The sequence below is a fragment of the Typopeltis vanoorti genome, chromosome 20 (genome assembly GCF_054136105.1).
Source record: "Typopeltis vanoorti isolate ZY-2024b chromosome 20, IOZ_Tvanoo_1.0, whole genome shotgun sequence".
Classification (NCBI taxonomy): Eukaryota; Metazoa; Arthropoda; class Arachnida; order Uropygi; family Thelyphonidae; genus Typopeltis; species Typopeltis vanoorti.
In genome coordinates, this window is record NC_143568.1 from 19,987,226 (window position 1) to 20,014,183 (window position 26,958).

The following is a 26,958-nucleotide window of genomic DNA, read 5'->3' on the forward strand; positions in this document are numbered from 1 at the left end:
CATAATCATCATCTAGTTTGGATGCTGAAGAAAACATACCTGCCAATGTTGGTTGTTTCAAAAATTTTTCTTTAAGTGCTTGGAAATATGATAAAAAAGATAAATCCTTATCTTTTTATCAGCATGATCTTTTGTCAAATGTTCTTCTCATCTTGAAGGCTTCATAGATTCTTTTGAAAAAACTTTTTGGCAAAACATTGGCAATGTTTTGTTTGTAGGTGACTGAATAAAACCATATTCCAAATGTTCAATATTATCCGTTAAAAAAAAAAAGTTAAATTTACTAAATTACAGAATGCAATTTCTCACATACCTAAACCAAATTATTTTCACAAGAAAAGGTATAAAAATATTCAAGTGAAACCTATTGTTTTATTGGAACAACAATCTGCTTTGTGCGTAATCCATGTAAGTAAGGTACCGACTAGGTATCAAACATGCACTAAACTTTTTATGCATTACATCAAATTGCTAACTGCTTGTCACACAATTCAGAAACAATCTAAAGCTGATTTCATGTCTCGTGTATTTATAGTATTTTACGGTGAACAAGTCATAACATGCACATATTCCTGGCGATGTGTACTGGGCTCATAAAATCCCGATCACTTGAAAGTGCATGCATACCAACACTTTGCTTGTTAAGACCTCAATGGACTTCAATGCCGATCAGCTGTAACTGGCATTTTGTACGTTTCCTTGGAAAATAAAGCAACCATTACAAGCTTTATTTACATTATACAACAGTTATATCATCAAAATTTTTGATGATAAATTTTTTCAGCACATAATTTTTGTCCTTTATGCTTTCACTGCCCGATTACTTCAATTCAATGCCGTCCCCCTTTGCTCGTGAGGCCACTACCACAACCCCGGATCGTTCCAGCATCCCCAAGGGCGTGGGGTACTGCCCACTTTGAGAATCACAACTATAGACAGAAAAACAGAAAAGCTTGTGTTTCTGCAACAAAATCTTGATATCATTCATATTGTGGTTAAACCCATGACAGTTCCGTTATAAAAATTTCCTTATCGTTTTGGCTTCAAAGTCATGTCTAATTTCCTAGAGGCTGAGGTCTTACCTTTGTCAGGTTTATATCTATCAACTGATTTTGGGAAGTATGGGCATCCATGGCCCACCTCTTTCTTTGGAAAATTATCCAATACATCATCTGATGCATCAGAATCATTTGGTAAGTTTAATTAATTTACTTTCAGTGGATACTGAAGTATCTATTCTGGTGATATCCTTGCCATAATGCTTTGACAAATGAATTCTCATCAAATGGAATCATGTTTGGAATTGTTTCTGGAGTGAGACCATAGGTCATGCAACTGATGCACTCAACACAGAAGCACTCACAATAAAAAAAGTTCAGGTATAGTGAAATTATTAGATGGTGGAATAGACATATGAGTTTGAGTTGCTGTTGACATTTTCTTAACTGCCACCTTCTTAGCATAGGAGGATCTCAGATAGAGGACAGATGTGGTGGTACCTAACTTTCTTTTTGCATCCAGATATGATATATTTTGTTCTGCTTTAATCTTTTGTATTTTTTTTTTCTTGCCACTTCTGACATGAATGGGAATAAGCTTCAAAATCTCCCTGACAATTGACACATCTAGCTTTCTTTGCAGAGCAAGATTTGCTATCATGCACTTGACTACCAGATTGGACACTGGTGGTAGAGCCACGACAGGCAGTTTGGGCATGTCCACATTTGTGATATTTAAAGCATTTCAGTGGATTAGGGACATACAGTCTAAGAGGGCAGTTGAAATATCCAGTTTTTACAGATGTTGGAGACTTAAGTGAATCAAACTTAAGGATGATGTTCCTGGTGACCATTTCTACATATCACGAGGCACCTCATATGTGTCACTCCCTGATCTTTAAGCTCTGAATCTATCCCCTCATCAGGAACATCAAGGAGATCGCATTCTGAGATATCACTATGCTACAAGAGTGGAGTGTTTTATGAGGTGTATGACTGGTATTCCATCCACTTAATGTACTCTCAGTAGTTTTTCAGAATGTTGCTGATATGATGATTCCACAAGGATATCACCCGAATGTAGTTTAACTGTTTTGGAAAAACCTATCAGTCCTTCCAAACTCTTTTGAATAAACAAGGATGAAAATTTTCCTATTGGCTTTTCACTTGTTGCATGGATGATGAAAAATACTGGTACATTCATACTGGTATCAAATGTCTTTTGTTTTTCAAATGATCTAAGGCATCAGTACTTGGTTGGGACCTGTTAAAGCCTCTAAAACATTTGAGGATAAAAAATTCATGCTCAAGAGATTTTTGTTTGGCTCCAAAGCTTCTCACCCACCATGCAGCCACACATGGGACACCCACTGATTGGCAAATAATGAGTGTGCTTGAGAGAAGAATGACAGGGCTACCCAGGATGCTATACCAGCAGTACAGCAAGCCTTGAGTCCCATTCTCAGACCATGGGGGGGGGGGGGGGATAGAAAACTCACTGCAATATTGTTGACCTTTGCAAGCATGCCAAATGATCCTGGCCAGGCCATCAAGGATTGCCCATCTTGACAAAGAAGAGATTGAAGTAGTGCAGGACTAACAGGATCTCATCTCCCTTTCTGGATGTCCATGGTTCACACTACATGGCAGCAAAGTATTGAATCCCAGTGATACGGGTCTGGATGATAGGATATGAAAAAGAGATTCTGGAGAAGTAAAACTTTTTCTGTACTTTTCTTCCTGTATTTTTACAGGAAGTACAGAAAAAGAATAAGAACAAAAAGGGACAGTACCATCACTGGAAAGCACCCCCCCCCTCCACCATGAACTGGTACCAATTGGGAGTAGAGCATTCTCAGGAACACAGTCAATAATTTACATCATCAAAAATAAACTTGGAAAAAAAAAAAATAGCAATTATTAAGTTTTCACATACCTGAGCACAACCATCAGCTTAAGTAGTTATAATTAAAATAAAATATAGTGTTAAACACTAGGAAAAAATAAAGCGCACAATGCAAAAGTGGATCAACATTTCTTTCAGAAATTAAAAAAGTTTTTCAAATTAGAGATCTGCAAATAGTAAAGCAATGAAAGAAAACCAGTCAGAGTATAAAAATAAAATTATGGTAATGAACTCGTATATGTTTCTTGATGGCACATTCCAAGAAATATTGATGATAATTCACAAGTATGGAATTATGGTGATGCAATTTTGGCACGCTCTTGTCAAATATCTTCACCGTCAGAAAACACATATACCATTAAAAAATTATAAAACAGAATGCAAACCTTATCTGGTGTAGGTGAGGGTTCAGAAGTTCTTAATTCAAAATTTTTTGCCATTCGGACTGGAGAAGGTGTTGCAAGGCTGGAAATCGGCGGCCTTCTCAGAAGTTTCTGAAAATAATTATTCATTCAAGTGAAAGTTATAGTAAAAAGGTTTTTTTTTTTAAAAGCTAACCGATAAATATACACATATATATTTTTTTAAATACAGGAGGGAGAGGATCTGGAAAGTTCTAATAAAGACCTAGAACAAAAATTAATTAATTTTATGTCTTGTTAGATATCCTAAAAGAAAAAGAACAAATTATTACAATTTGATGAAACATGGGATTAAAGAGTTTTAAGATATGTTCTTTCTTGTGGTTATATCAGTTGCTTTAATATCATTTTGTTCTAGGTGTTTATCAGAACTTCCCAGATCCCTCCCCATCACATATGAATGTGTGATCTAAAAGATTCATCTCTGTATAGGTATATCAAGCAATCTGCAGAGGATGCATTACAGAAAATTATGAATTAACAACTCATGGATAGCAAAGAAGTATTTGCCACAATAATAAATACAATCAAATGGCAGAGTTTAAATGAATAATAACATTTAAATTCCTAGCCAAAGTTCATCTAACCTTAGATGCCAATTAATAGATAATAATGGACTACTGCATACTAAATTACTTCTTGGTAAAAATAAACAGCCAAAAATGTACAAAAATGGTTTTTGTTCAGTAATAAACAAAAACCATTTGTTTATTACTAAAATTAGAACAACAAAGAGTCCATCTCCATATTCCTGATATGTACCCTCAGCAGTTGTACAGGATATTATGATAATACTGCATGAACAGGATACAACATTACTAACTTGCCATGAACAATTTTCCTCCAAAATAAACTCTCTAAATAAACTCCAAAAGTATCTGTAAGGACTCAAATATTACCTGATCTTATATTTCATTCTTCTAAGGCACTTCTTACTCTAGCAACCCATCTAGATCTTCGTCTTTCTCTGAATATTTTCCTGCAATCCTGATATAAAACATTTGTTTTGCTAATCTTTCCTCTCCCATTTTCTGAGAACTCTCATATGATCTATGGTGTTTAATTAACTGTTCCATTCCTAATCCAACTCTCAGATCCATAAGTTAAAAGTGGTCTGAACACTGTCTTGTATATGCACCACTAATTTAGTGTTTTGACTAATTTTTGTTATTCCATATAAATTTATTCAACTGGAATCAAGCCACTTTTGCTTATTCTAAAATCTATTTCCACATATTAGCAGTTTTGCTAAAAACTGTGACTACACTAACGTTTTACTTGTTTTAAAGGTTCTCTATAGGGAATTTAGATGATGTGATCCATATTCACTCCAATTTTAATAGTTTTTGTCTTGAAAACCACTGCTGAGTTTCATGCCAAATTTTTATTACAGTTATTCAATTTACTTAAAGAATCCTGAAGACTTGTATAGATTTATTGAGGAACACAACATTATCTGAATAAAAAGTTTACTTCATCTAAGATACTAAATACAGCACTAAAGAACTGTATTTGGTATCTCTGATTTTGATATCAGATCATTTCCTACAACAGGCACTAAAATTTTGCAACTGATTTTATATCTATCTTTCTGTACATCCTGTAATTCTAATCGCTCATTTACAACTTAAGTTCAGTATGCATATGCTGCCCTGTATAACTGGAGTGTTTTGAACCGCTTTTCACTGAGTACTTCATCATATGCTTTTAATACATCTACAACATAAATACAAATTCTTGTTATGTTTCCATGATTACTCAGCTACTTGACTCGATGTTCAAAACTTTGGACCTGGTAGCCATTATTTGGCCAAAATCAAATTTGATCTTCTCCAAGTCTCTTCCAGAATTTTTCTCAGCTTTTTCTTAAATATGCTTACATAAATCTTACCTGGAGAAAGAATTCTTTTGAGATTCTCAGATTCAGTTTTAATATTTGTTTTAAACATTTTATGACCATTGCTCTGCTTATCAGAGATCTGAATTGCCATGAAAAAAAGTACCATGTTTGGCCTCTAGATCAGGATTCCCAAATATCACCTTAGTTCAACATGGTTAGTTATCTTAAGTCTTATTTATTCTTAGATTAGTCTTATAGTATTATTATCCATTTGCCAAGTTTTTTTGCCTCTTTTGCAAGAAGAAAAATCCTTTACCTCTATACTACTAAACCAGGCAACTCACCTTCAGATGAAAAGTCTTTATAAAGATTCTTTCTAGATGGGACTTGCAACAAGATCTTTTCAACCAGAAGGTATACTGTTACTGAATAAACTTTTGGTTTGCTCCTTTCACCAGGTGGCATTGATATGAACTCAACGAATTACTTGACTATATACTGATGATTATAATAATAATGACTGTATATTGACATCAAATAGTATCACAAGTGTGTTAATGCAGTTTATGTCTCAAGGCGGGAGGTTAAGATTTTTTTTGATTCATTATATATATCATTCATCTGCTGTTGCTACTTCAATTCTGAAAATCATTCTGAGCACTTTAATTTCTATCTTGGAAGTTTTGTTTCCTACAAATCCACCAATTCTAATAGTGAAAACTATTTCTATGGTGAATTCATGTCTACAACTCAAATAGCTATTTTCCAATTCCACTGACCAAGGTGGAAGAGATGTTGAACTGTATGCTATAAACCAGTGCTTCCCAAACGTATGGCTGTAAAGGCCCCCTTTGGAAAAATTAAAATATTTCATGGCTCCCACTGGAAAAAAATCGTAATACAGACATATATTATTATTATATTTATTGTATTTATATTGAATACAATTTATATTCAAGATTTTGCTTTTGTAAGCTTTTTTTGTGCTTCTTATCAATACCTTTGAAATGAAACTTATATGAATAAGCATATATTTACTAACATTCATTAAGTGCCAAAATATGCAGGAAGCAAAATTTGTGAACCAACACCAATGTGTGATTTTTTCCATTAAAATATAAAAAATAACAAAAAAGAAATAATAAATAATAAAAATTAAATACATTTCTTTCAAGATTAAAAAATCTACTTAGTCTTAAAACATTTTAAAATTGTTTTCATTATTTCATGCCCCCCCCCCCTCAACAAAACTTACTGCCCCCAAGTGGGGGCTGCGACCCACAGTGTGGGAAGCCCTGCTATAAACAATAACCTAAAGCAAATTCTTTATATACCAACCAGAATACCTGAGACTACGCTTCACTTTGGAGCTCCTTAACAGTTCTCCTTCCAGACACTCTTGACGTGACCTCTCTTCTTGCAAATTCAGACCATTATCTCATACAAGTTTCATCCCTCCTCTCAGTTTTTAAGAATCCCATATCCTCTGGCAGTATGCAAAGTGGGAACATCTACAAGAACTTCATTCCTCCTTTCCATTCTCTAGACCCTTAATTTCCTCCAGTCTATTGAAATGTTTCACCCACCCAAAATCCAAGGCATGATTTTCCAAAAGGTGCGCTGAAATAACTTGGGGGGAAGGGGGGGAAAAACTCCTGCTTCAATGCACACACAAAGTTCACATCACTCACAAAACAGTCATTAACAATGTCAGGTGACTATGAAAAGACTAAATGCAGAAAACTTACCTCTTGCACTAGTAGCAGCTGTGTTACCTTATCCCTTGAAAAAGCTGTTGGGCACAATTTCTTCCTGCCTGTGTTCCTGCCCCTTTCTCCCACCTTCATACCGGGATGCCAGTGCTGCAAGATCATCTATGATAAAGCTGACCTGATATCATTCTGCAAATCCAACTGTTGCAGAGATGACCAAGATAAATCACTTCCAACTTTACCCGTGCTGAAAGGTAAACACTGCATTACATGACTCCTGTGATCTGCTAAAAGTCACAAGAGGAGGAGTCTTGAACAATATGGATATCAAAAAGCTTCTGGTCCTGATGGCATCACACCAACTGTACTCAAGAGATGCCCTCTCTCCTAGATTGCAATCTGATGTTAATAGGATCAACATACCCTACCATAAAGGAACATCTGAACAAATAACAAGGACTCTTCACAGATATAATCTGTATACAATCCTCAAACCAATCTGGAAGTTGTTATCTTGCTTACTGCCTATCAAAAATATGTTATCGCTTCTATCCTTGCATGGTGTTTATAAAATATCCATTTTATAAACACCTATATATTCATCTTTGCTACTTTGTAAAGGCTGGCCATTCTGCTATGATTAGAATCCAAGAACACCAAGTTTATATAAGATTTTTGAAATCTGAAAGTTCAGACCTTGCTTCTCATGCTATCAACACTAGACAGAGTTCAATGGAACCATACAAAGATACTACACTAGATTCAAATTTGATCATCTAGTTTTGGGATCATGTGAAGACCTACATCACCATCCTAATCTTATATAACCCTAATCCTAATAACCAGAAAGACCTATCTCTAAGTTTTGAGAAATGTTTGCTGTTGACTGTCTATGATTTTTTTTTTAATTATACATCAATACCTACTTCTCTGAACTCTAATAGTGTTTGCTCCTATTGTATAGCTGTGACTGAGACATGCGATATTATATGCATGCTGTATGAGTTATTCTTATATTCATAATTTACATACAAATTCTTCCGTCTTCTTGCCAAATGAAGCTCATGACATGTTGAGCAAAATATATCATCATCAAATTCCAGACATGTACAGGATATGAGAGTGCTACATGAAAAATTTACATTACTACTGAAATAAAGAGCCAAAAGGCTTTACTTCAGCGATGCAAAATTATTCAAATTAAGTGGATATTGAATCCAACATTATTTCAAAGCCGAATAGAGAAATTACAAGAGTTTTGTGCCGAATATAGAAATTATAATGTGACACCTTTTAGCAACTCATATGGTAAAGTATAATTTCTGCATTACTTCAACCTGGGTCTACCTATCCACTGATGAGACCTCAACAAAGGTCGAAACCGGTCTGGGTAGTGACCCCCCCCCCCCCTTACATACACACACATAATGTATAGCATCATACATGTCTGCAAGATGTGCTTTATTACAGAAAATACTAAGGAAGTTATCAGAATTTACCCCACCTTTACCACATGTTGCCCCTATCATGAAAGGTTTGCTTAAGCTTGGATCTGCCAAAACTTTTATAGTTTCTATTCGGCTTTGAAATAATGTTGGATTACATATCCACTTAACTTGAATAATTTTACGTTACTAACTTCCTATCGACAATTTTCCTCCAAATTAATCTGTTACCTGTCAAAACTCCAACATTATCAGATCATGATAATGTTGGAGTTTTGACAAGAATTTATTACTCCTATATATTTTGAGCAAAATATATTGGAGTAATAAATTCTACTTACTTTTCTCTAATATATGTGTGAAGCAATTATTTAAAACATTATACTATGTCTAATGCACCTCTATAAAACGTCTAGTAAATTAGATTTAATGGAATAAATACAATCAAAAAACAGTTTGCCAAAGGTGGAAACAGAGGGACATCTTTGAACCATCTGGAAGACACCTTGTTCTCGTCTATTCATCCCCACCCTCTCATCGGTTTTGTTATGCTGATGATGTCTTTGCTGTTTGGCCTCATTCTGAAAATAAACTTACCACTCTCCTACAACAGATCAATAGCCTTCACCTGCACTTTTACCATGGAAAAAGAAAAGGTTGGTAGTTTACCATTCTTGATCATTCTTCCAACATGCAAAATATATCATCATCAAATTCCTGACATATACCCTCAAGGGGTGTGATCTGATAGTACTACATGAAAAATTTACATTACAAACTTCCTATCAACAATTTTACATGCACAGTCTCTGGTAATTTATCAACTAGTGTTTATTGAAAATAAACACTAGTTGATAAATTACCTTTACTAGCAGATACATTCATCAAAAGTCTGATCCTCACACCACTCAAAAAATTGGTGTTATCAAGTCTTTTAATTAATAGAGCACATAATGCGTGCTCCCTCAAGCTCACAACAAGAACTTCTCACTATCAAAACGTTAGTGGAATTTAATGGTTACAACCTTAATAAAATCCAGCAGATAATGACTATTAAGTTACAATTCTAGTAGCAAGGCTTATACGTTGGTCATACATAACTGGTAATTAGTTTACGGAATTAACAACACATATAAAGTATATTAATTAAAGGTAACTTTAATAAATAACTTCTATATTTCGGCAACATCACGTTGCCATCTTCAGGTACATAAAGATATGGTATGTGCATGCAGGCACTAACAAAAGCAAATGAGGAAGAAAGCAAGAAACTAATATGGTTCCTAAAGTCCTAATGGTGCCCTCTGGCAGGCTAATTTGGTTGTCTTGGCAGTTGGGCTGAAGTTCTCAAAATGTAAGTCTCCCAAATTTGGAGTAGTTTCATGCACCCAAATTTGTTGATTTTAGGAACGTTTTTTAGAGCTGCTGATGATTCCTTGAATAATCTTTCATATTTAAACTTGCTGCGGTGTATTATTTTTGTTTTCTTCCAACAAAAAGTTACAACACCTCAAGATTCTTCAACAGACTGCAGGGTTCCAATCCCTTATATTTCTGGCATCACTGACCGATTGGCAGAATTTTAAAGTATCATCTCATCATATCATCCCACATATTTTCCTATCAACAAAATTTCTTATCTGTTGCCATCTACAAAACTGTCACCTCTATCATTAGCTGGCATTTACCAGATACCCTGTGAATGTAATCTAACATACTTTGGGCAGGCAGGCCGTTCTGTGGAAAAAAGAATTAATAAACATCATTATTATATCAAATACATGAAACTTCAAAAGTCTGGTCTGGCACAACACAGTATTGACACTAAACATAGTATCCAGTGGGATGAAGCTCGTCTTCTCCACAGAAGCAGGTTTAAATATGAATGCCTTTTCAAAAAAAGTTGCGAAGCCCTTTTACATCGGCCAAGTCTGAATTGGAACGATTGTCTCTCTATCCCAAAACTTTGGGAGATTCTTATTTTATGTAACCATCAAAAAATAGTCTTTAATAATATTATTTATTAATATTAATTTCCACATGGCAACAGTTTTTAATTGGTAAATTGTTTCTACAGACTGATGATGTACTGTTATTTTCAGTACGAAATATCTGTACTTTCATTTCCTTAAAGTTAATTACTGTGGTTATGATGTAATTTATTGTTTATAGTCAATGCCACGGGCACCTTTAAAGATTTGACCATAGTTATGGTGGCAAATGTATTTCTAGTGTTCCAGACAGATTTCCCAGTTTGACCATAAGATAATTTGCAAGAACAAGGAACCGTGTAAATACCTGGAACACAGAGGGGAGCACCACTACTCCTTCACTTTTTTTTAAGCCTGTAAGCACACGAGAAACTGCTAGCGATCCATTTGTTGTCTAGCTTGAAAGCAACTTCTCCCTCTCCTTTTATATATGTGTGTGTATACGTATGTGTGTATATATATATATATATATATATACACACACACACACACACACACGCACGCACACACATACAGTAAAACCCCATTTTTATGTTTTCCTGCCATTTACGTCATTTTTCATCGGTCCCGTCTTAAGGCCTATTTCTTATGATATATTGTTTTCCCACCATTAACAACTTGATGTGGACATTATTTCCCGTGATTTGTGTTTTTTTTCTTGGGTGGCAACACTGATTTTCAAATCGATTTCCACGGAAATCTGCGCATTTCTGTTCCCAGGTGGCGTTGCTTTCAGCTGTAGTTTCATTTCTGCCACCACGGTGACTTGCACGCTTGCAGCAATGATGAGCGATACAGTGATTTTTTAATCACAGTATGAACTTATACCGTGAAGTTTTCATATCAGTAATTTTAAACTGCCAGTAGCTCGTGGCACCCATAGCATGTTGTGATGTGATTTCACATTCATAGTGCTGTATTAAAATTGTAAACAAGGATCGTACACAAATTGTGAAATCACATTCATACTTCTACCAAGTAAGTTGTTACTCATGAATATTAGATATCAGTGAATAAACCACAGTTCGTGAAATATCACTTCACTAGCTTGTACTGTTAGTGTTCATAGTCACAATTCAGAAGCATGTAGTATATTGGAGAATTTCTGGTAATTTAGCATGTGATAGTTCCTTTGAAGTTGCAGGGGTGGATGATCCATGTTAGTAACATGGCGAAAAAAAGACAGAAAATGTATTTCGGTAGAAGAAAAGACATCAATTCTGTGACATGTAGATTGGCATGCCAGAACATGTATGCAGTTAGCAAAAGATCTTGGACTCTCCATGTCCACTTTGAACATGATAGTGAAAAACAGGTCAAGCAATGAACTCAATGGAAAGCAATCTGGCGCTATGTCAAAAAAAAAATGAAAATATATCCGGACATCGACATACAATGAATTGTATTAACTTGTGGCAGAGTGGTTTGTTTCTATGAGTGCGCTGGGTATTCCAGTTGATGGTACTATACTCTGAGAAAAAGTCCTTAAATTTGCTGCGCGGTTGGGGATTAATGGTTTTACTGTGTCAAATGGATGGATTGATCGTTTCAAGACTCATCACAATATTGTGTATAATCAAGTGTGTGGAGAAAGTAATAGTGTTGCAGGGGAAACTGTAAACTAGTGGAAACATGAACTAAAGACTATTATTCGGGACTACGAACCAAAATATATTTTCAATGTTGATGAAACTGGGCTCTTTTATAACATTCTGCCAAGTAAAACATTGTGTTTTAAAGGAGAGATGTGTCACGGTGGAAAACTCAACAAGCAGAGGGTAACTGTTTTGCTCATGGTCAATGCTGATGGATCAGAAAAATTACCTCCACTGGTAATTGGTAAATTTAAAAAGCCAAGGTGTTTTAAGAATGTGAAAAATCTGCCTACTAAGTATGATGCCAACAGCACAGCAGCATCTTCTCATACACCATGCATGTTCTGGATGCTAAAATGGGGGCAAATCACCACAAAATACTACTACTGCTAGACAAATGTCCTGCACACCCTGAAGATCTGTAGCTCAGAAACATTAGATTAGTGTTCTTTCCCCGTAATTGTACAAGTGAGCTTCAGCCATTAGATCTGGGCATCATCCATGAATTTAAATGGAAATATAGAAAATGCTTGTTGAAAAGGCTGTGTTTATCCATGATAATGGTATGGACCCAAAACAAATGGCCATATCAATCCTTGATGACATGCATTATGTGGCCAAAGCATGGTTGCATATTACTCCTGAAACCATATCCAACTGTTTCCGGAAGACAGGAGTTATATTTGTGGAAGAGGAGGAACAACTACAGGAGGAAGAAGAAGATATGTCAGAGCTCAACAACTGGTATGTGATGGATGAGTCACCCTCATTTTAAGACAATCTTGATGTCGATGTTGATGTGTGATCACGTCAATGGTACCAAGTGTAGAAGACATCCTTTCCAACCAAGGTTTTCCACCTTGGTGAAGAAGACTGTGATCGAGAACCTACTGTCCCTACTGGTGAATAAAAGGTGGAACTTATAAAAGTGTAGAAAAAGCAAAAACAATCAACAATTAAAGATTTTTTTAAAATAGATAAATGTAAGTAATTGTAAATGAGTTTATTTTCAGTTATTAAATTTTGTAATCTAGTATGTAAAGTCACATACTAGCAGAAAGTCATCTTTTAGCCGTTTTTTTTAATGTTTTTTACATTTCCTGCTATTTATGCTTTTTTCCATCAGTCTCCTGAAAGAGTAAAAAAGGGGTTTTACTGTATATGGGTGCGTGTGTGCGTGTGTGTGTGTGCGTGCGTGTGTGTGTGTGTGTGAGAGAGAGAGTTTATAAAAATGGAACATTAATCAGTCTGAATGCTGTTTGTTAAATGACACCAAAAATTTTACGTTGCTAAAGTTCTAATTTTAAGTTCTAAAGCATTTGGATGCTTTAGAAATATTACTGACAGATCTGGAATTTGTAGTGAGAAACACATACTTGGCAAAGAAAGACATCTGGAGCAGAAGAGAAGCCCACCTTTTTGGAGTGAAATAACTACTGATTTCGTGTTATCCATAACATAACTGAATATCCTAGGAAAAAGAGACCACATGTTTATTAAGCAATAAAAAATAAAAGAATAAAAAACCTGACAAGTTTCGTTCATCCTAAGACTTACATCAGCAGGGGTAATGGTGTATAAAAGTTTAACACAACAAGAAAAAGATCAATTGATCATTAATAGTCCATTAGATGTTTATTTTTATTTTATTTTATTTTATTTTTTTTTTTTTGGGGTGCTTAAAGGTCAAAGCTGTATAACTGAGAGGAGACCTCTACATAGCCTTTAAAGGAATGCGGAGAACCAACCAGGGCTTCTGACCTAATGTCCAATCCTCAACTTCTCGTGGTGCACTCTGTTGGGTATCTACCTGGATACTGAACGAACGAGGATGGGATGGCAATTTGGGATTTAGCCAACCAAATTGTATCCTTAAACCAATATACAAAATGATGGTACAACATGACAAACTTTCATGCAGGCTGGGGCATAACCCAGTAAAATAAAGCCCCACCCCGTTGTTTTTGCCAGGGTGACAGCGAAAAGTCAGTTACTGGAACAAATCTGAAAGCACACCCCAACTCAACATCACCAGAGTTAAAGATCGGTACTATCAACTAAGAAGCCTGAATGGCAAAGAAATGGAGCTAGCTGAGGAATTAGATAAGTACCAGATCGACATAATAGGGGTGACTGAAACAAAAAAAGACCAAAACTGGTGATATCTTTCTGAGCAATAAATACAAAATGTTAAATTCAGGCAATGACAATCAAGAAAAAGAAGAGGGTAACCATAGTATTCAACACTAAATATGAGGCTAATCTTTTTGAATGGCAGGCAGTCTCAAGTAGAGTGATGTGGGAAAATATCAGAATGGGGAACTGGACAATGAGACTTATTTGTGCCTATGGTCCCACAGAAGGCTCTACTAAGGTAGAAGTGGAGGAATTTTTTGAAACTCTAGAGAAAGCTACTGACACGACAATAAACGAAAAGTTGGTTGTTGGGGATCTAAATAGCAGAGTAGGAAGTGATTGTCAGATAAACAAAAATCATCATACGTATCAAGGATTTAGGCCTAGTATGGCCTGTTCCGGCCTTAGAAGTCATCGTTGAATCTTTTAAGAGGACGTCCTGGTTTTCTTTTTCCTAATGGCTTTTACTTTAAAGCTTGTTTTGGTAATCTTTCTATTTTCATTCTTTGAACGTGTTCCATCCATTTATGTTTATATTTTTTAATTTTTTCAATTACTGGTTCTTGGTTTAATTCTTTCATAATATCTTCGTTTCTTTTGTGATCAAATAGAGTATACTTTGCAATTTTTCTGATAAACTTCATTTCTGCTGTTGTTAATCTTTGTTTGTCTTTTTGTTTTATTGTCAAGATTTCGCTTCCATACATTAAGACCGGTAGGGCTAATGTATTGTATACTTTTAGCCTGGTTTGTTTTTGAACTAGGTTTGGTTTAAATATAGAGTTAATTACTCCTGTTATTTTTAAATATTTTGCAATTTTTATGTTTATATCTTTTTCATTTTCATAAGTGATCATACATCCTAGGTAGTTAAATGAATTCACCTGTTCTAAGATCTTGTTATCTATTACTATTTTAGTTCTTGATGGATCTTGTCCTTTAAAGGCCATAGTTTTTGATTTTTCTGTTGATATCATCATACCATAATCTTTGGACATCTCATTTAGATTTAAAATAGCTTTCTGTAAGTTATCTTCAGAATTTGTAATTATTATTTGGTCGTCTGCAAAGAGGAGAGTGTTTAAGTTAACTGTAGGTGAAAGTTTAATTCCTTGATGTAAATTTTTACTCCATTTTATTATTTCATTTAAGTAGATATTAAAAAGAGTTGCTGAGAGGGGACATCCCTGTCGGACCCCTTGGTTTATCTCTCTTGTATATGATAGCTCGTGATTTAATCTTATTTGTATTTGATTATTTTCATATATACTTGTGATAGCTTTTAGGATATTATTTGGGATTTGTCTTTCTTTTAATATGTTAAATAATACGTTTCTTTTAACTTTGTCAAATGCTTTTTCAATATGCTATTTCAATAAACAAAAATGTTTTCGGAAAATTTGGAGAAAAGAGCAAAGATAATAATAATAGCAAATATCTGTTGGATTTCTGCTCAGGACATAGACTGGTTATTACTAACACCATGTTCCAACATAAAAATGTGCACAAAATTCACATGGAGAGAAGAGGCAAGAAATAAGAAAAGTTTCATTGACTATGTTATTGTTGATAGTGAGGTTTTCTCCCTGGTGCAGGACACCAGAGTGTACAGAGGATTTGAAATTGAAAGCGATCACTATTTAGTCTTGAGCAGGATAAAACTGAATTTGAAATTGAAAAGAATGACATGTAAGAAAGTTTTAAAGCGAATAAAAGTTGAGCAGCTCTCAGATGTGAACTGTAGACTAAAATACACAAACATCATTGAAAAAAAAAAAAAAGATTAAAGAGTTTGAGAACAAGAACCAAACCTTTGAGATTCAGTGGCAAACCTTGAAGAAAACCCCGATTGATTCCGCCAGAGAGGCATGTAGTGAGGCTGTCTGCAAGAATAGAAAAATCAGAACTCCATGGTGGACACAGGAAGTTAAAGAGGCAGTGAAGAAAAATAAGAAAACATATGCAAAGTTCCTGGCAAATAAGTCAGCTGGTGCTCTTAGAGAATACAGAGAAAGCTATATTCTCTAAGAAATGTACAGACAAATGTAAGAAAGCTAAACACTGTGTAAAACTGGCTAAACAAAAGTCATGGGAGGACTTTGGAAAGAACATAGAAAATAAATATCAAGAAGGTGGCAAAACATTTGGATGTTGTTGAAGAAGCTTAGAAATGGAGGAAAGAGTGCTGTAAAAGGACTTAGAGATTATAAAGGTGACATGAAAACGGGGGAAAGAGAAATCCTTCAAGTATAGAGTAATTACTTTCAAAACTTGCTAAATGAAACAAGCAGTGATAACAGCACTGTGGTAAAAAACACTAAACAGGCATACAGTCAGGAATACATATCCATACTTGAAGCCATCAAAGGCTTGAAATGTGGAAAGGCAGCAGAAGTAGATGATATTCGACCAGAAATGCTGATGTATGGTGGTATAAAAGTCTTACAGTGGCTGCATTGCATAGTTCAGAATGCCTGGACAGAGGGACGAATTCCCAATGATTGGAGCAGAGCTCTAATAGTACCTGTATATAAAAAAGGAAATAAAACTGAATGTGAGAATTACAGAGGTATTTCCCTACTGAGTGTTCCAGGCAAGATTTATGCCAGTATAATTGAGGAACATTCGAGAAGAATTGTGGAAGAAAAGCTTGGTGAAGAACAAGCTGGATTCAGGCCAAATAGAGGCTGTCAGTATCAGATCTTCACTTTACGCCAATTAGTTGAGAAAGCATGGGAATATAACAAAGATCTGTATTTAAGTTTTGTCGATATGGAAAAGGCATATGACAAGGTGCCAAGAGAAAAGTTATTCAATACACTACAGTTATATGGTGTCAGTGGGGCATTATATCAAGCAATACTTAGTCTTTATTTGAGTTGCAAGTCAGCAGTTAGAATTGAAGGAAGTACAGGAAGATGGTTTAATGTTAAATCTGGTGTGAGACAAGGATGTACATTATCCCCTCTGTTATTTATTATCTATATAGATCACATTATGAAGGAAAGTGGTATTAAACATGATATCAAAATTGGAGTTGTTAATGTCAGCTCTTTGCTTTATGTGGATGATGTTATACGTCTAAATAAATCCACTACAAGTCTGCAAGATTCCCTGACTAAATTAAATAACTGTAGTAATAGATATGGTATGCAGGTCAGCAATAAAAAGACAAAGATAATGAAAATAGGCAGAATCATTGAAAATGTCAACTGTGTTGTGAATGGAGAATCTGTGGAACAAGTAAAACATTTCAGCTACTTAGGCACGATTTTTAGTGAAGATGGTAAATTAAATATGGAAATAGACAATAGAATCAACAAAGCTGGTATGGTAGGAAGTCAACTGAATAAATTCATATGGAATAAGAGAGAAATTAGTCGGAACACTAAATTAGCTGTGTACAAGACAGTGTTCAAACCAGTTTTAACTTATGGATCTGAGAGCTGGGTCAGAAGTAAAACACTTGACCAAAGACTAGAGAGCGCAGATATGAGAATCCTGAGAAAGATTAGAGGTGTGAACAAATGGCATCAATGCAATATCATATTAAAAACGATGACATTAGGAAAGAACTTGACATTGTCAGCATCCTGGAATGCGTTAGCAGAGCTAACCTCAGGTGGTATGGTCACTTAAACAGAATGGGCGAGGAAAGATTAGCCAAACAAGTGTTCTCTGCCAAGATGGACCCAGAGGAAGACCATGATATAGGTGGATTGATATAATACAAAGTGCCTTAGATGATAGAAATATAAGATCTAATAATGTTTTAGTTTTGACAAGTAACAGACTGATTTGGAAGAAAATTGTAAATAGGAAGTTAGTAACGATGCAAATTTTTCATGTAGTACTATCATATCCTGTACACCCCTTGAAGGTACATGGCAGGAATTTGATGATGATGACAATTTACCGTTAAAAAAGCTAGTTAGTCTTGCAACTGATGATGCTCCTGCCATAACTGGTGTTGTTAAAGGAGTTGTTACAAATTTAATAAAAGAAAAATGCAAAGAACAAGGTAATAATAATTTTCAACATTTTCTTTGCATTACTCATCAACAAACACTATGCTCCAAAGTTTTAAATATTGGACATGTCCTAAAAAATGTCAGTAAAATTGTAAATTATATTCGTGCACGTGGGCACGAATATAATCATTGCCAGTTTAGTAACTTTCTAGAAGATACAGAAAGTGAATATAGCAATCTACCTTGTTACCAGAAATCAGATGGCTTTCCAGTCATAAAGTTTTATAGCGATTCTTTGAATTGCTGGATGAAATTACCATTTTTTTAGAATCGAAAAATAATGAATGTGAAATATTAAAAAATCATCAACGGATAAAGGACCTGGCTTTTTCAGTTGACATTACAAGTCACCTTAGTCAACTTAATCTTAAGCTACAAGGCAAACATCAAGTAGTTACTATGTTATTTGACAATATCAACATTTTCAAACAGAAATTATTACTTTGGCAAAAACAAATTCAAAAAGAAAATTTATCCCATTTTGAATGTTGTCAGTCATTACTACAAAAATCGCTGAAATTGAAATTTTCAGAATATGCCAATCAAATTAAGTTATTAGAAAATGAATTTGAAAGAAGATTTTTAGATTTTAAGAAATATGAAAATCCGTTTAACCTATTTACTTCTCCTCTGTCAATTGATATTGAAACTGTTGATGACAATTTACAGTTGGAATTAATCGAAATTCAGTGTGATTTCGTATTGAAACAAAAATATATGGATGTTGGAATTCCAAATTTCTATAATTATTTATCAGTCCATCCATCGATACCCCGATGTGTTAAGTGAATTAGGTGTATTTTATCTACTGTATGTTTGGTAGCAAATATTATATGAACAACAATTTTCAACTTTAAAGAATAATAAAACTGCAGAAAGATCACGATTAACAGCCAGCATGTGCAAGCAATATTGAAAATAACTACAACTCAACAAATTTAACCAAATTTTGAAGATTTCATTAATGAAAAATGCTGTTAAGTTTCTTCAAAAAAAGATATGTATAATTTTAATTAAATATGTAAACTTTATATTTTGTATGTATTTTTGTAACATGGTTGTATTTTGTATTTATATACTCTAATGTTAATATTAAAAAATCTGTTTCCTCTTTATTTCTAGATTTTGTTTCTGTTGCAGCCTGCGGCTTGATGTATAATTCTTAATTTGGTCCTTGGAGGTAAACTAGTTTGACATGCCTGTTTTAAGGGAATGTACTTAGAGAAATGTTATTTTGTTTGTAATAATCTTGTAATTGTAATAAATTAATCATCAGTCTTTCTTAAAATAATGTGATGCATGATGTCATCATGTAAACATTGTTAACTCATGTCTAATTCTAAGAATAGTGAAGAATTCTAAGAATTGCCATATATAGAAATTTCAAAAGAGATACAAAATATGACGTCATCATGGTCAGATGTCAATACGTGACCATATATGGAAGTTTTGAGAGGCATGCACATGCATACAACAGAGGTCTGGGCCGATATATAAGGCAAGATGTCGAGAAGGACTTTGTCTTAGGGTTTCATCTTCTCTTACCTGGGTCCGCACCATGTGAGGTCCATTGTCAGTAATTGAAAGAGAACCATTGTAGGTCTCAGGATTTTAACCTTCTCTTACCTGGGCCTGCTGACACATGAGACCCACTGTCGGAAATCTAAAGAGAAGCGTCGTAGGTTTCTGAGTCATCTACCTGGGTCTGATGCCACATGAGGTCAGATGTCAGAAATCGAAAGGAAAGATGCATATTGCCGCCATGTTAAGGGTCCTATAGGCATGGAATAATTGACAACTAGGACAAGGAAGAAATTTGGTGGGAACTCAAGAACAAGCCAGCAGGGAGCACCTTCGTGTGAACAAAAATTCATAAGAGGTAGTGCTGAATGAGAATTGTAAGAACTTATGCATGTGATAATTCTGAAGAAGGTGTTGTATATCAAGAGTGTCTGTTTATGGGTACAATAAGATAATGTAAATTGATACTGAAATAAGCTTACTCAAGGCATGCTTTATTGTCTGTGTATATATGCCTGGCAGAATAATCTTAGATTGTGATTTAGCTTTAAGGAAATAAATTAGAACTAAATTTGAATTATGAAGAACTAAAAATAGCAAAGAATTGTAATAAACTGTACACACACGCACATGTTAATGTAAATCGAACTGCAAATATTCCTCTTTTATTTAATTAAATGCTTCTAATTAAATCATTCTAATGTGAACAACACATTAGAATGATTCTGTCAATACACTAACATGAAAATTGCGAACCTGCATAAGATAAAGTTTAGGTGATCAATAATCAAGCCACAACTAATTAACGGTAAAGGTTAACATAAACGGGGGATGCTAATATCTGTTTTGTCTTTAGCTTAAAATCTTATAATCTCGCACTCCATATATAGTCTAACTGGTGCAATCATAAAACAAATAATTTTTTTTTACTATAGAGCATGAGAAATAAGATCTAGTAGAAATAAATAAATGGTGGCAGTCGACCATTTACAACAATTTGCCAAGTTTTAAATAAAGAACAATAAGAACAAAGCAGGGTTGAGAAATACGTTTATAACGAGAAAATGAAATACAGAAAGTTTTTACCACCACGATGATTTTCATTTATGCATATTCCCAATAGAATTCTTCACTTTTATAAGACGTATACCAAACAGATATACCATACAAGTTTTGGTAACTATGCAAACATTCTTAAATGCTCAGGTAGCTCTTGAAATAGGCAAAAACAAAAAGGCATGACTTGGCTTTTGTGACTACCTGCAGATTACAGGCCAGTTTATAACTTAATTCTGCCTTTGGGAACCATCCCCACTCTACCTATCTCTCTGGTGTCTAGTTTTTCCTCACTTTACCCAAATACTGCCACAAACTATGCCTCCGTGGCACAATAGGAAGAAGGACAGTACATTGCATCCTTCAATTGGAAAAGAATTGAGTTCAATTCTTATCGTGGGAAGAAGAATTTTTGCCTGCCTAGTTGATCAAGCATATCCACTCTCCAGACAAAAGGATGTGGGTTCGAATCCTGTCGTGGGCATGGATGTTTATGTTTGTCTGTGAAAATACTAATGGTGTTGGTGTAGATGATGTGGTTCACCGTAGTTGGTGAACTGAGTTGTAGAGTAGGTGCCCTCCCTCGATGCATCTTCGGACTCCCTAGAGGTGTCATATAGTAATAACAAACTATAAAATCAGTTAAAAACAAACTCTTCAGCAAGAAACATGTCTACTAAAAGAAATTTCTCTCGATTCATGAAAAGGTTGAAATTATTCACAAATTAGAATGAGGTGCGAAAAATGTTGAAGAGTGTAAAAAGTTTGCTTTGTTTTCTTCAACAGTATCGACACTGTAGAAGAATAAAGATGTTTACATATTGGCACTGGAAAACAACATAACCGAAACAAAAAAAATTTAAAAAGTGCGAACTTACCCATGTCAATGAATCACTGCTTCAATGGTTCACTACACAGAGAAGCTGGATTCTCAATAGACACTCTGATCATGAAGACTCAAAGTGGAAAAATTTGCTGAACAATTTGAACACAATGATTTTGTAAGTAACAATTGGCTGGATCGATTTAAAAACAAACACAGCATCATTTATGCAAAAAATAGTGGAGAATATTGATCTGTAGATCCAATAATGACAAATGAATGGATTGACCAGATTTGGGCAAATATCAGGAGACGTGTCAGTGATGAAGACTTCCACAATGCTGATGAAACTACTTTTTTATAATTTGACCCCTGACAATACATTTAAATTCAAAGGGAAAAAACATGTTGATGGGGGAAAAATCAAAGACTTGATGGTGTTCATGAGCAAATATGACATGAACTGATAAAAAAAAAAAAATGCTATTGAAAAATCATTAAAACTTCAGTGTTTCAAAAACATATGGAAACTTGTGGATTACACTGCAAACAAAAAAGCTGCAGATATTTTCAGAATATCTTCAGATATTTTTCAGCAGTAGTTAAATGACTGGAATAAGGAACTATTCAAAAAGATGAAAAGTATTTTATTCTTAGTTGTCCTGCACATCACCAGATTGAAAATTTGTCCAACATTAGGTTAATGTTTCTGCCTCCCAATGCAACATCATTTTTAGAACCAACGGGTCTAAAAGTTTGAAAGGATTTTGTACTTCTACATCTAGTCAGTCAAATAGAACAGAAATTTAATGAATCTATATCAATATTGGATGGAATGGACACATCAGTCAATTTTTTTGAAGGAAGTGAGAAATATCAAAATGAAATCTTTAAAACAAACAAACACCACTTTTAAGATTCATAAATAAAAAGACTAATTGAAATTATGTTTATTATTAATTAGTATTTTTTTTAATTATGGAGAAATAAATGTGTTTGGTATTAAATATATGGTTTTAAAATTATGGACAAATAAATTGCATAATATTAAACATATTGTAGTTTATACAAGCATATTCATAGAAGTAATATCTAGGTATGCAATTTTTTTCCTCTCTAAGAATTAAAAAAAAAAACAGGAGGTGAATTTAACTCACTTATATAGAGAGTAATGGTTTTAACTAGGAAATTTTCTCAGTTTTCCAGTGCTTGTTATAACCAAGTTCGACTGTAGTTTAATACTTAAATTTAACTTAAAAACCTTTCAGAAATATATTAAGGAAATAAATGACTTGTAATATCTAATGAAGAAGCTATTATTAGTTTTATTTTATTGAATAAAGATTTATTGGTGAACAGCAGGCACATTATACTCACAGGAGTTTCACGCTTGCTCAGGCTTCCAAGGTTAGGTCTGTGTCGTACACCTGCAGGCTAAAAGAAAATATAAATATTATTATTAAGTATTACAGTGGTAGTGAGAGTAATAACATGAAATCAAATCTAAGACACCATAAAAATTAGGGATTAGAGATACCAAAATATGACTGATATATCAGACCAGTTGAAATGAATAATGTCTCACAAAACGCAGTGAATTGGTTTTATTCCGTTATATAGTGCAATTAGTGTACATCAATCATTTTTACTTGGCTATGAAATGGATTTGGGTGATGTTGCCATTTATAATCCCATCAAAGCAATCTCAGATTATGAGAGTTTAATTCATCTGATAAATGCATTATCAGGGTGGTTCTTCACTTTTGTGGTGGGGAGAACTAGTTTCTGGGAAATTTTAGAGGATGTTAGGTTAAGATGAAATTCTCAGATTAAGTTCATTCCCCTTTTTATAGATGGGAATTATGGGAGCTCAACTCCAACCGTCTGGAATCTGACCATATCCTCTGAATTATGCAGTATAGCCACTGCAGAACGTTTATACCTCAATATTTGAGCATTTCTGGTCAAATATCATTTACTCCAGCTGCCTTTCCACATTTCAGGTTTTTCTACTTCAAGCACTAATATGTATTCATGATTGCATTCCTGTTGAGTGTTTTCTAGAACCATACTATCCCTGCTTGTTTCATTTAACAGTCTATCAAAGTAATTACTCAAGACATCTAGAATAGATTCATTTTAAAGTTTCACATAATCTTTATCATCTTCGATCCTTTTGACAGACTCTTTCCTCAATTTCTAAGCTTTTTCAAGATTCTCCAGAACAGTCTTTTCCTTATCATGCACCACTCAATATAAACGAATATCCAACTATCCGTATCCGTTTATAATTATCTGCTAAAAAATCAGTGGTGACCATATTAGTAACTTCACAATGCATGCAACTTAATCATTGCAATGTTGTCTGACAAAGAAACATAAAACTGAATGGAAACCTGATTTTACTGAACAAAATCAATTAACAATTTAGTTGTTTCACAAATCACCTTCTTAGGCCTATATTTCTATATTTATCATATTAAAATCTGGTATGAGTGTAAATTTAGAGAACCTTATGAAATCTTTATCAACCACCCTAAAGCTCCACAATAATAATTAAAAATTTCAAAAATATGGATGGCACACAAAAGTTTTGTTCTAACAAGTCATAAAAATTAGGACTGTAGGTCTCTAAGAATGCCTTACTCCAGAGCTCTGGTAACTAATTTATCAATGACAAACCTCAGTGGGGCACTGCTCTTAAAGAGATGAAGATTGTAGCCTTGAAGAAATACTTCATGGGTAAGGCTGTTCTACAGAAATGAGGTAGATGGAATGAAAGATGACTTGGAATGCCTGGTTTGGTGAGTTCAACCGTAAAAGGATTGTTGGGCAGCTATTGCTCGTGTTATTGTAGATTTAGCGGAAACAGGAGGCATAATGGATGCTAGTTCTGCACAATACCTATGGAAATATCTCCAGAATAGACACAATAATAAACAATCTGTGAGACAGTGGTTGAAGGGAATCTTGTGAGAAAGTATTTAATCAATCAACCTGCTTTCTTCTGAATAGTATCAAATTTTTTTAAAGTTTTAGATGCAGCCCCCTCCACACACACACACAAATGTGAGAGCATTATTTCAAGGTTAGGTGGGTTTGAGATTTTTACAGAGTTAACTGCTAGACAGAAGAGAAGAAACAAAAACAGATGTCAAGGTTTTTTTTTTGTTTTTTAATACTGAAGATGCTACATTGGTGATGCAATTATGATAGGAAAGTCTAGGAGTAAAAGTCAGTCCAATCTGATCTTGGCTGTTAAAGTTGAACATTTTTCTCAACATATCCAGAGTAATTTCTCATAATGATTCTAAAACAGTATTTTTTTTTTCTTGCACAAATGGGTCGCAACATTTGTAATATCCATGCAAATGATTTTAAAAAATAAAAAATCTACTACACTTCTCATAGTGATACGCATGGATATTTACAACTCTGGTATATAGGCTTATATGTACATTGGTTACTCATACTTATTTTTTTCGGAAATACCAACATAGACTAAAATTTTAATTATAAAAAAACTTTAATTAATACTTTCCTATATTTCAAAAATGTTATATTGCCATCATCAGAAATCACAAAAAAACAACAATAGGTGCACATAGGCACTAACACTAAACAAATGAAGCCGAAGAAAGGCAACCAAAGTTTGGCCCAGAGTCCTAAATAGCACTCTCTACAAGGCTAAATTGCATAGTCTTGGCCATTGGATTGACTATCTTAGGATGAATGCTTCTCAAATTTGGGACAATTTTACGCATCCAAATTTGTTGAGGTTTGGAAAGTTTTTCAGAGCTGAGGCAGATTCGAAGAATAGCCTTTCATATTTGTATTTGCTGCGGTGTAATAGAGTGCCCTTCTTCCAGCATATCCTGTAATAGGTGTCCAAAGCATGGTCAGCAAGTCCTGAGTGGTGTACTGATGAAACTGGATGTAGTCCTTGTGTTTGGATATTCAGATATTGGCTGTCCTGTTTGGCCATAGCAGGACAATTTGCAACTACAAGGGACCTGGTAGATCTAGGGAATGTTGCTGGTCTTTGGTGGAACAGGTAAGAGATGCCAATTTTTTTATGTAATCTGTGAGTTGTTGTAAGGTTGTATTTTTTTAGGATTTTTGTCAATTTTTTAGATGTGCCCCAGATATAAAGAATGGTGATAGATGATGAGTAATCTCTGCTCTGAGGGAGGAGTTGGGGGGGGGGGGGGGGGAATGCAGTTACAGGGTTTTAATATTTTTTGGTTTTTGGGAGTTGTAGCCATTGGCTAAAAAAGTGTTGAGAATATGGTTAGAAATGATAAATTTTGCACTGTTGCATAAGGCTTTTATAATCCCATATTGTTAGGGGAGGGGGGGGGGTGACTGTTGGTGAATGTATATACTTGTATCTGTAGGTTTTCTATAAACAGAGAATGCCAGATATCCAGACTAGCATGTAATCAGAGTGCCTAGGAATGGGAGACTGTTGTTGTTTTCCTTTTGTAAGATAAACTGGATTCTGGGAATAGATTACCTTAGAAAAAAAATGGGTTTATGTGAGGCAAAGTTTAAGGCAGGCTTTTTCTTTCAAGTCTCCATGAAGAAGTTGACCAGAGTAGAAACCATGGTTATCTCATCTATCTGTTTGTAGAATTTTCCTTGCCAAACAAAATAGCCCAAGTTCATGGTGAACTGAAACAGGGCTTGGATGAGGTCTAAGGTAACATTGAGTGGGGAATGCTAGTGAATAAAGAGGAAATATTAAAACCGATCATTATGTCAACGTGTTGGAGTGTGAGGTTTTCTATACTGGCTTTAAAGTGAGGTGAGATTTTTTTTTTTTTTTTTTTTTTTTTTTTAATGTGTGAAAGTGAGTTGCCAGTATATTGTGTGGGTGCTTTGGCTAAATTGTAGGTGCACAAATCAATGCCATCCACAATGGGACATAATGGCACATTTGTTTGCAGATTTTTGGTAGTAGTCCATATATTTGGGGGAGGGGATCGAGTTATAAGGTTTTAGTCTGTCTGTTTGTGACTTCTACAGGCCAAGAAGTATTGAGTGTTCTGATCTGTGTACTGTTAGGGTCATAGTCTATAGAGAGGTAGGTAGAATGATCTAGAAGTAAGGAGACAATCTAACTTGTGTAATCTGATTAGATATTTACAACATTACATATAAACTTTACTAATATTTTGAGGTTATATTTTGAAGTGGAAAAACTTCCAACAAATGGCTGCCATCTTGAAAAAAAATAGTGTCTGAAAATGCAAATAAAAATTCAAACAGTACACACCTTGAACATAAAAAAAAAATAAAAATGAAAATAAATAAATAAAATAAAATAAAAAATCTAGAAATATACAATCAACATATATAAGCTGACTAATACATAAGACAATCCCACAATTCTCTTTTCAAAATGTTTATTTAGAGCTATACACACCATAAAGATGCCTACAAATTTTACACGTACAGCTAACAGCTTCTTACTTTTACT

General features: G+C 34.4%; 1 protein-coding gene across 1 annotated transcript in view; it reads right to left on the bottom strand.

Annotated features, from left to right (window-relative positions):
* LOC150095268 (uncharacterized) overlaps positions 1-26,958 on the bottom strand; it is a 302,954-nt gene that overhangs the window by 148,564 nt on the left and 127,432 nt on the right. Inside the window, exons 8-9 of the mRNA XM_090410345.1 lie at positions 22,854-22,910; positions 3,291-3,398 (exon numbers count right to left, since the gene is read on the bottom strand). Of these exons, the coding sequence (XP_090266471.1) occupies positions 3,291-3,398; positions 22,854-22,910 (165 nt within the window). The remainder of the gene's footprint in view (positions 1-3,290; positions 3,399-22,853; positions 22,911-26,958) is intronic.